At 30.7% G+C, this 9,275-nt stretch overlaps 1 protein-coding gene across 2 annotated transcripts; it reads left to right on the forward strand.

The window, feature by feature from the left end:
• The first annotated feature begins 3,896 nt into the window (after window positions 1-3,896).
• Window positions 3,897-9,143, forward strand: LOC145304300 (uncharacterized). 2 transcript variants are annotated; one of them, XM_080146159.1, is made up of 7 exons: window positions 3,897-4,121; window positions 5,033-5,075; window positions 5,458-5,500; window positions 5,983-6,037; window positions 6,441-6,532; window positions 7,799-7,829; window positions 8,316-9,143. In XM_080146159.1, exons 1-7 carry the CDS (start codon window positions 4,032-4,034, stop codon window positions 8,376-8,378), a joined length of 417 nt encoding a protein of 138 aa, XP_080002285.1. In that variant the 5' UTR covers window positions 3,897-4,031; the 3' UTR covers window positions 8,379-9,143. The 2 variants fall into 2 exon arrangements, with proteins under 2 accessions (XP_080002285.1, XP_080002286.1); XM_080146160.1 differs by lacking the exon at window positions 5,458-5,500 and adding an exon at window positions 5,515-5,557 and having other exon boundaries at window positions 3,901-4,121.
• The last annotated feature ends 132 nt before the right edge of the window (window positions 9,144-9,275 follow it).

Consider the following 9,275-nt stretch of genomic DNA (forward strand, 5'->3'; position numbering starts at 1 on the left):
CCTTATTTTTAAAATTGTAAAAGGTTGATTACCCTAAGGCTTGCAAGCGACTGCCGAGCCCTGATTTTTAATGACTATGTATAATTGTATTGTAACTATATGTAAATATTATTATCGTGTATCATATCTTTGTCTATTATTTTAACCGTGGTAACTTTGAAATTGTTACTGTCAATTTTGATTCAAAGAAACCTTAAATGTTAACTTTTTGAGCTTAATGAAAAACTGATAAAATATCCTAAAACGCTCTAAATACAAAGTTCTGAAAATCGTTGCATAAAATATTTTTATTTTATTTTTTATAATTAGTAAAATTTATGTTATATAAAATGTATCATGGAAAGAAAATGAAGTAGTCGATTTCGTCTTATTTTCACAGTAGCTTTAAGTAGGTTATTTTAGGTTAGGTTAGAAAGTAGGCTAGAAGTTGGAGAAAAGCTACTGTAAAAATACTCCGGAACCCGCTACTTCGTTTTCTTTCCATGATCCTTTAAATTTCAATCAATAAGTTTTCTTTTTATCTACTATTATATAACAACACAAAACTTTTATATTTCAACAAATTAAATTCATACAGTTACTTTTATCTAATATTTTTTTTTTGGTATTTCAAGAAGCAAGATAAAATTGGAAAAAAGTTTATTTAAATTAAACTATTTCATGATTCTTTGAAAAAAAAATAGTTATTTCTCGCATCGTATTATAAAAGGCTTTTCGCAGATATAAAATGTACAATTATGAGATTAAAACTAGTTTTTTTTGCCCCGAGGTGCCGAAGGCACCGGCTAAAAAAACTGGTTTTAATCTTATAATTGTACATTTTTATATTCGTAGAAAGCTGGATATAGTACGATGGTAGGCATAGTTTTTTCGTATGGATGAGAACCGGTTCCTATCCACCGGATTCGAATGAATACGAGAAAAAAATTAATCTTTTTGTGTATTTCAAATAATAATAAAAAATACTTAAGTTATATTAAGTTCAAATTTGAAAATATGATTTCCATTATAATTTTATACTTATATGTATTTCAATTTATAAGTTAATTTTGATGATGAATAGAAAAATAATGTAAAAATTGTCAGTTAAAATTATTAAAAATGCATTTATTGATATTTTCCATAATAAATAGTCAAAGAATTTTAAAGATTTTTTCTATTTTCTAAATTAATTAAATTTAGTGCCAATGCAATGTGTAAAGGGCTGTTGATACAGAGAGAGGGAGAGAGAGAGATAGAAATAGAGAGAGAAAGAGAGAGGGGGGGGGGGGCAATTAGCTGTTAATTACACATGTGTCCAAAGTTTTGTCATTACGTTTTCTTATTCGTTGGCAATATAACTTTAGGGACCATTAATGTATTTTGATTGGTTGGTTTATTCAGTTGATTGTCAAAACGATACAACCACCAATTGTAATCTACATAAGGGATAATTTTGTGTATTAACATTAGGGATGTACATCAATTTATCGGCCATTGTCTTATCCTTTTAGATCCAGATCCAGTTGATAGGTTACAAGGAACTTTCAAGTTAGGTTTTAATTTTATCAATGCAATGGAGCAATATACACTGTGGTATTGCTGAAAAACAAAGGTATATCAAAAATATACTATGACAATCAATCGAATGTTCTATGCTTTTTTATGTACAAAAGTTCTTTTTATGAAAACATCATATTTACTTGTCTCTATTATATGCAAGCTGCCGATATGACTTGCAATGGGGACACTCTAATACTGCTTTCGCCTTTCAGACTATAACCCATTTAAGTATAAAAGCTATTTTTACAGCTCCTTTGAGTGATCAAAACTTTAGTAGATACATTTGGCAATTTTTACTTTTTGTTAAGTATTATTAACTGTTCTGGTGTTACATATTACTAGTGGCTACGCACCTAGAGGCCTCTAGGGCACTCAAGGGAAGAGGGGGTGGTAAAGTAAGTCGACCTACGACACTTCTTTTATTTATAAAACCTAAAAAAAGCTTCATTGTAAAGAAGAACCATATTTGGCTAGCGATTTTGGAGCTCTTACGCAACAGACAGACATACATCCTGTTACTTTTATAAAAGAATAGAAAACAGTGGTGTATAAAATCAATAATTGGGCCAGAGACCTGGCTTCGTCATATTTTGTGCTGCTGAAAAAGTTCCAGGGATCCAGGATGATTACATAAAAAATAAAGTATCCCCCCCGCCCCCAAACAATATTCTGCATGGAGCTCCTGATTTTTATGATGAAGATTATATGGAGACTTATCTGCCATTGTCCTCTGCCTCCCTGAAAAAGTGCATTTCAAGATCTTGGAAACGTGTTCCAACACTGGGACATAAGTAAGAGGCCACTCTTCACACTGCGATGTGGGTTCAATATGGCTTTTCAAACGTATCATAAATATATAACCCGTGACCGTGGCTCAACACGTAGCTGATCCGCTAGTCGTTGGGGAGATGATAGGTTCTAGGCCCGACACTGTGTCATAAGTAAAGACGTTAAAAATGGTTCGTACTGCTGCTATGACAGGCTCGCGACAAAAACAAGCACAACGCATTACCATGCCCTTACTAAATTTTAAACAAATCAAACTGTATGTAATATTCTATATAGAAAAGGAATATAACTATTTCAATTATAAAAACTATAGATATTTAGTAATTGAAATGAATAATCTTTTTGGTAGTCAATACTTAGTTTAGATATTATCTACACTACAATAATATTCAATTTTGGTGCTTGCTTTATAATTGATTTGAATTTTCAGGTTTTGTATCCTTTAATATACTTCTGAATAAAACAAACCTAATGAAGAATATACAATCCATCTGTAAGTGTCATACATTAGTTATACAGTAACTGCGTAAATAAGAGTCATCCTAAACTAGGAAACCATTCAAGCTATGTGTGAATGATCTTACACAAAGGCTTGAGAAGTAAGAAAGTAAGGCAGTGGTGTGTTGTTTAGTGGTGAGGCAAATATAAAAAGAGAGAGGCTGTCCACAGGGGCAAAAAACCAGGGATCAAAAGGGATAAGAAAATGCCCGATAAATTGATGTACATCCCTAATAATCATACACAAAATTACCACTTCTGTGGATTTCAATTAGTGGTTGAAACGTTTGGACACCCATAATATTTAAAATTCCCAAAGTTGTTGAGCCAACGATTAAAAAAACGTTATTATAAAACTTTGGAGGACTAGTGTAATAAACAGTCCAATGTCCCTCCCTTCCTGGGCAAAAACAGTGAATATGGAGAAGTACTAGAAAAGGGAGGTCACTGTACCGCCCGGTGTCTGCTGCCACTCTATTATAAACAGCTGGTTGTCATGTAATTAAGCAAAAAAATAAAAATTTTTTCATTCATTAAAACCAATAAAAAAAATTCAAATTAACCTTAAATTATCCTTCAATTAAAAGAATTTTACTTTTTTCAAAGTTAGCATGATGATTACTGTAAAAGTTAGGTATGATTTAGAAAGTGAAGCAACTCTATTAGAAGTCACTTAATGGTTGGGTTTGTTAAATTCTTAATACTTTCTTTTTTTTAATGGTTAATACAACAGATCTATAGTATAGATGTATATATATATATGTAGATAAGTACCTCCCCCCTTTTCCAAGGACATTTTTCTTCTGCAAGCAAATTGGTTCTGCTACTTGGCTGTGTTAATAATCCCGATACTATGGGTTGATTTTCAAAGATCCAATTGAGAGTCAGCACAAGCTCCTTGGGATGGGGACATACAGTTATTTAACCATTTTCTCCCTCTAGTGTTTTACTATAGTTTTTTAACAGTTTGTGACATAACACAAAATTTGTTGCTTCACATGACCACTAAAAAACAGCTGACTAGTCTCGGAACAAAATCCACGAAAAATAATAATTTTCTGCGTAGTTACAAAGTTTCTCTCTTTGCGGAGAATACATTTTTCACCATCTTCAGTTTCATATTTCTTTGTTAAGCCTTTAGTTTATATCATTTTAGGTGTTATGTCATATATATTTTTTTACATAATTTTTAAGGTTTAATAATGCGTGTACCAGAATCGGTGAAAAGTTGGCTGAAAAAGGCAACAACTTCATCTGGTAGTAATGAGAAAGAAGCTGTTGTTTCAACAAAGGTAAATGGGTTATCGGGTGTCCATTTGATCTAACAAAAAAACTTTGGGTACTTTTTGGTAATTTGAATATTTGATAGTGTCCAAACTTTTGAACTGTAATAAAATAGGAGTGATCATAGTTTATCCTCATTGGGGATGTATATCTATTTATCCACTATTGTCTTATCTCTTAAGCCCATGACTTTTGGCTAATTGTGTTTGAAAGACAAATTCCGAGACGCTAAATCCTTTTCTTTACCATTCTACTCTAAATTTGCCTCAAAAATCAATAATATTTTATTTTCATGTCAGTTAAAAACAACATAGCATTTTAAGTTTGCTGCCGAAAGGTATTTATTTTCTATATTGTGCAGTTTGGTATTGGTACTGTTATTATTGATTTTATAAATGAAAGGGACATTAACCCACAATTTTGCAATTTTGTTACTAAGATAGGGAAAATTTTTATCATTAGGATCTCAATGTTTTAACCAACTTTCAGAAAAAAAACCAATTTTTCTGATGTTATTTTATACCTAAGTGTTTAATTCAATTACTACTTGGAGAATAAAGGGAATAGTAGCTTATGCAATAATCCGTCAAACTGTTTTGTAAATATGCATTTAATTATACTATGCGTTTGGTCAACAATTAGAACAGTTAGACTTAATAAGCGCATTTGACTGGAAGCTTGCTCACAATGTTACAGATAATTGCGTAAGCTACTATTCCCTTTATATTTAATCTCAATTTTGAATAATATAAACTCAACTCCTTTCCATTTCAAACTTTATTGAAGTTAATAAATGATTACTTTAATTACGATTAACCTAATGCAATGGAACAAGGTAGTAGAAATATAAAAAAAGATATGCTTTAAATATTGAATCGAGTTATATTTTCCAAATGTTGCTAAATCTTTTTTTTCACAGGATGATGTTCATTATGTGCCTCCAGGTCAATGGCCAGCAACAGGTAGAGTCTCCTAATCTTAATCTCAGAAGTAGTAAGATATAAAAATCTATAAAATTAATAAAATCAAAAAGTTGTAAACTTTAAGAAAATAACTGTTTATTTCTTATGATTTTATTTTTTTAGTGTGGATATCCTATTTCTTGGTATTAAATCATTTATGAATGCATTTAACTTAATTAAGAAATTTGCAACTTCTGTACTTTATTTTTTTTAAATTTTAATTTTAATTTAAATTTTTTATCTTTTATTTTTATTTCTTTTTATTTTTTATTTTAATTTTTTTATATTACTTCTTTTTAGGTATTTTTTATTTAATTTTTTTTTATTTTTATTTTATTTCTTTTTATTTTAATTCTTTTTATTTTTTTATTTGATTTAATAGGACCCAAACCAAGCAAGATTGGAGTTTTGTTCTACTATATGAGGTAATTTTATTTAGGACCAAAACCTAGCAAGATTGGAGTTGTCTTCTACTATATAAGGTGACTACCCCCTAGCCTCTAGGGGCTTTGTATTCGAAGGGCATATTGGGGCTAGAAAAATAGCCTACTAAAATAGTTCAGTACTTGTTTACATCTTAAGCTTCAGACTCAAAACCCTTACTACTTTATATTATAGGATTTTTATTTCATTTTCAAATCAAAATGGCTATTGTCAAATATTTATGAATTAAATCTGCAAGATCTTTATGAGTAATGAAATATATAACTTTCTTATTACAAACAATTTAGAAGTAGCTTATAGTGCCTAATAAAAAATGACGTCATACCATACAAATGCCAGTATAAATTTTTACTATTGGTCAATATAAATGTATACTGGCCTATCATTGGTCATTTGTATTGTATGACGTCATTTTTACTAGGCACTATAAGCTGATTCACAATTGATCAATTGTAAATTTTAGTTTGGCCTTCTGTATTGTTGGAATAATGTTCATGGCAAAATGTTCCTATGCCCGTGTAAGTATTCTAATGTATTTTTAATCAGGGCTCGGCAGCCGCGCATCAGCAGCACATAAGCTTCAAATTTAAACCCTCTTGTGTGAATAAAAATTCCGAAAAGATGCATTGTCTGTTGAGGACAAGGGCTTCCTGCTGAATTTTACGGTAATAATTTGTCTATTTCACTAAGGTTTACGCGCGGCTGCCGAGCCCTGTTTTTAATAAAATTAAATATTAATATCTTGGATAGGATTTTAATATTAAATGAGATCTCTTGAATATGTATATGATCTGAAGGGTTTTTTACTTCTATTGTTAAAAGTGACGTAAGGGGTAATTTTGTGTTTCGTCATTGGGAATGTACATAAATTTATCAGCCATATTCTAATCTCTTTAGATCCCTGATTGTTTGTAATTTCAGCACGATGACCGTCCTCATATTCTTGCCCTTGGTAGCGCCCTGGTAGTTGTTGGATTCTTTTTCCTCGGCATCAGCAACTTTATCTACAACAGGTATGTGTGTGTGTGTGTGTGTGGTAGCGCCCTGGTCGTTGTTGGATTCTTCTTCCTCGGCATCAGCAACTTTATCTAGAACAGGTATGTTTGTTTGTGTGTGTGTGTGTGTGTGTGTGTGTGTGTGTGTGTGTGTGTGTGTGTGTGTGTGGTAGCGCCCTGGTTGTTGTTGGATTCTTCTTCCTGGGCATCAGCAACTTTATCTACAACAGGTTTGTTTGTGTGTGTGTGTGTGGGTGGGTGGGTGTGTAAATATGTGTATAGCACTGACAGTCGTGGGGTTCTTTTTCCTGGGAATCAGCCACTTTATCTACAACAGGTTATATTGATCTTATACCAACAACGATGTTTTTAGCTGTCGTTGGGGGATGCTGTACGTATTGGTGCAAAAAATGGGGACAATTTTTAAATTGATTTGACGGGGCTGTTTATTTACGTCACAAGTGAGGGGAAAGAAAAGGGAAGGAGGAAAGAAACCCCCTAGAAAAGAGATGGGGGTATAACGTCACACGCAAAAACACTTTGAAATTTGTCCCCATTTTTTGCACCAATACGTACAGCATCTCGTTGGGGCCCAACAGTTTACAAAAATTTACGACCTTTTTATCTTCACCTCAATTGTTATTCTAGATTATTTTCGCTTGTTGGTTATACCGTATACCTGGATTAAATTGTCTGCTTAAATTTTAATATTTCAAAGTGAACTTAACTGCTAAAAAGCTAAAGACATTAAAGTAAAACAAGTCCTATAAAATTGTTTTGGCTAGCCTAGAAATTTGGTTTCCTATATTTTATGTATCTAATTCAGTCCATGTAAGCAGTAAGGATATCCTATAAATTTTTATAGGATAAAATTGAATAGATTGTAGTTTTGAATATCAACTTGTACATATCATATCAATAAGAGTAGTTAGAATCTTAAATCAAACACAATGAACAAAAATACAAAAAAACCCAAAAACATTAGATTTGCCTGGGAATTAGGGTTCACTATATTTTGTGTATTGATTTTAGTCCATGTAAGGCCAAGGATATTTAATAAAATTGTATAGGATTTGTTCAAATGATCATATGGACAGATTGTAGTAGTTTTGATGATATCAATGATAGAAGTTAGGACTTCAAAAAGATTTATAGAAATTAAAGGGCTGTTGAATCATTCGTTAAAAATCTGATTTTGCAACAGAAACACAAAATTTGACTTCGGTGCCTATTATTAAATTCTTTTTGTTTTTGTAATAATTGATTATTTTTTTTTCATTTCAGAGAGCAAAGAAGACTTGTTGAATACCTCCAGGTAAAAAATAACTTATAGAATAAATTTTGGAAGGTTTCTTTTTAATGGTTCTGTACTAAATTGATTAAAATAAATGAATGGCTAACATTTACTAAGAAAACTAGGAATTTAATAAAATTACTGTCATAAGATCTTCCTTATATCCTATTATATATATTATCAAGCTTTTTTGTAGCGAAAAATCTTGCTAACTGCTGAACCAATATGGTTCTCCTTTACAGTGAAACTTCTTTTAGGTCCAGGGAAGGTTTTTTTTACCTTTATTGGAGATTGTATCTTCATTCTCCAAAATGTACCCCCTCCCAAAAAAAAACTTTTATAGCTTAAAAAAAGATTAAAATTAAAAATGGGAGTGTGGACTTCCCCTCCTCCCCACCTAAAAGGCCCCTGGTGTCCTTATGTTACATATTCAAGCCTTTTCATTCATCTTTATTAGACCTATTACTTTACCCATTGAAAAGATTAAATTTAATTTTCTAATTTCAGGGAAAAATCGCCGAACTTATGGAAGAAAATCGTGGAAAGGGCCCAAGATCACTCGACAGCTAAATTTAAAAAAATGTATTTCATATGATATTGCATCATATAAAAATTATAAAAAAATTGTCTTGTAAACTTATCTATCTATATACTCAACGCATTTTTACACTTATGCAATACGTATTTTAAGCTTATTATAAAAAAAATGAAAAAAATAAATTTTAGTAGAGTAGAATTATTTCTAGCCTGAAAATATTATAAATAAAGCACTTTTTGTAGTAAATTAAATGCTTTTTAATTAGCTAGTTTTAGGGGTGTAATAAAAAGAAAGGACAAAAAAACCCTCATTTAGCTTTTATGATATTTAGAAAATGTATTACGCCATAATTTTATTTAAGAATCTCTGTAACTTTTTGTTTATTCATCTAAAAATAAGTACAAAGTTTACTTTTTTATATTACCATTATCTAATATTTAAGTTTTTAAAAACTTTTGATATGGAAAAATTTCTCAAATTTTATAAGCAAAGCATTTTTTAACAAATTTTGTTTTTGCAAAATTTACGGAAGCAGCTTATGGTGCCTAATAAAACTAACGTCATACAATACAAATGACCAAAGATAGGCCAGTATACATTTTATCATTATCAAATTACAATGTATCACCTATTATTGGTCATTTGTATTGTATGACGTCATTTTTATATGGCACAATAAGCTGCTTCAATTTACCACATTTTTGTCAGTGTTTTCATCGAGGCTGTTGTGTTATAATAAAAACACCAATAATTGTATATAGCAAACTCATATTTATTCAATATATATTTATAAATAATTTCCTTTTATTTTATTCTGGAAATTCCCAAGAAAACTTAGACAACACAAAGTGTTGCCTTTAGGAGGTAAAAAGCTTTAAAAAATCAATTGTTCAATTTCAAAATAAGAAAATAGTGCCGAAGTGTAAATT

The sequence above is a fragment of the Acartia tonsa genome, chromosome 13 (assembly GCF_053477335.1).
Source record: "Acartia tonsa isolate MP-2025a chromosome 13, ASM5347733v1, whole genome shotgun sequence".
In the NCBI taxonomy this organism is placed as follows: domain Eukaryota; kingdom Metazoa; phylum Arthropoda; class Copepoda; order Calanoida; family Acartiidae; genus Acartia; species Acartia tonsa.

Bases quoted from the DNA above. Each gene is read 5' to 3' on its own strand.
- LOC145304300 (XM_080146159.1), top strand. From the start codon at position 4,032: ATGCGTGTACCAGAATCGGTGAAAAGTTGGCTGAAAAAGGCAACAACT. The intron at 5,076-5,457 runs GTAGAGTCTCCT...TTGATTTAATAG, and splicing joins AGGTCAATGGCCAGCAACAG to GACCCAAACCAAGCAAGATT. The intron at 5,501-5,982 runs GTAATTTTATTT...TGTAAATTTTAG, and splicing joins GTTTTGTTCTACTATATGAG to TTTGGCCTTCTGTATTGTTG.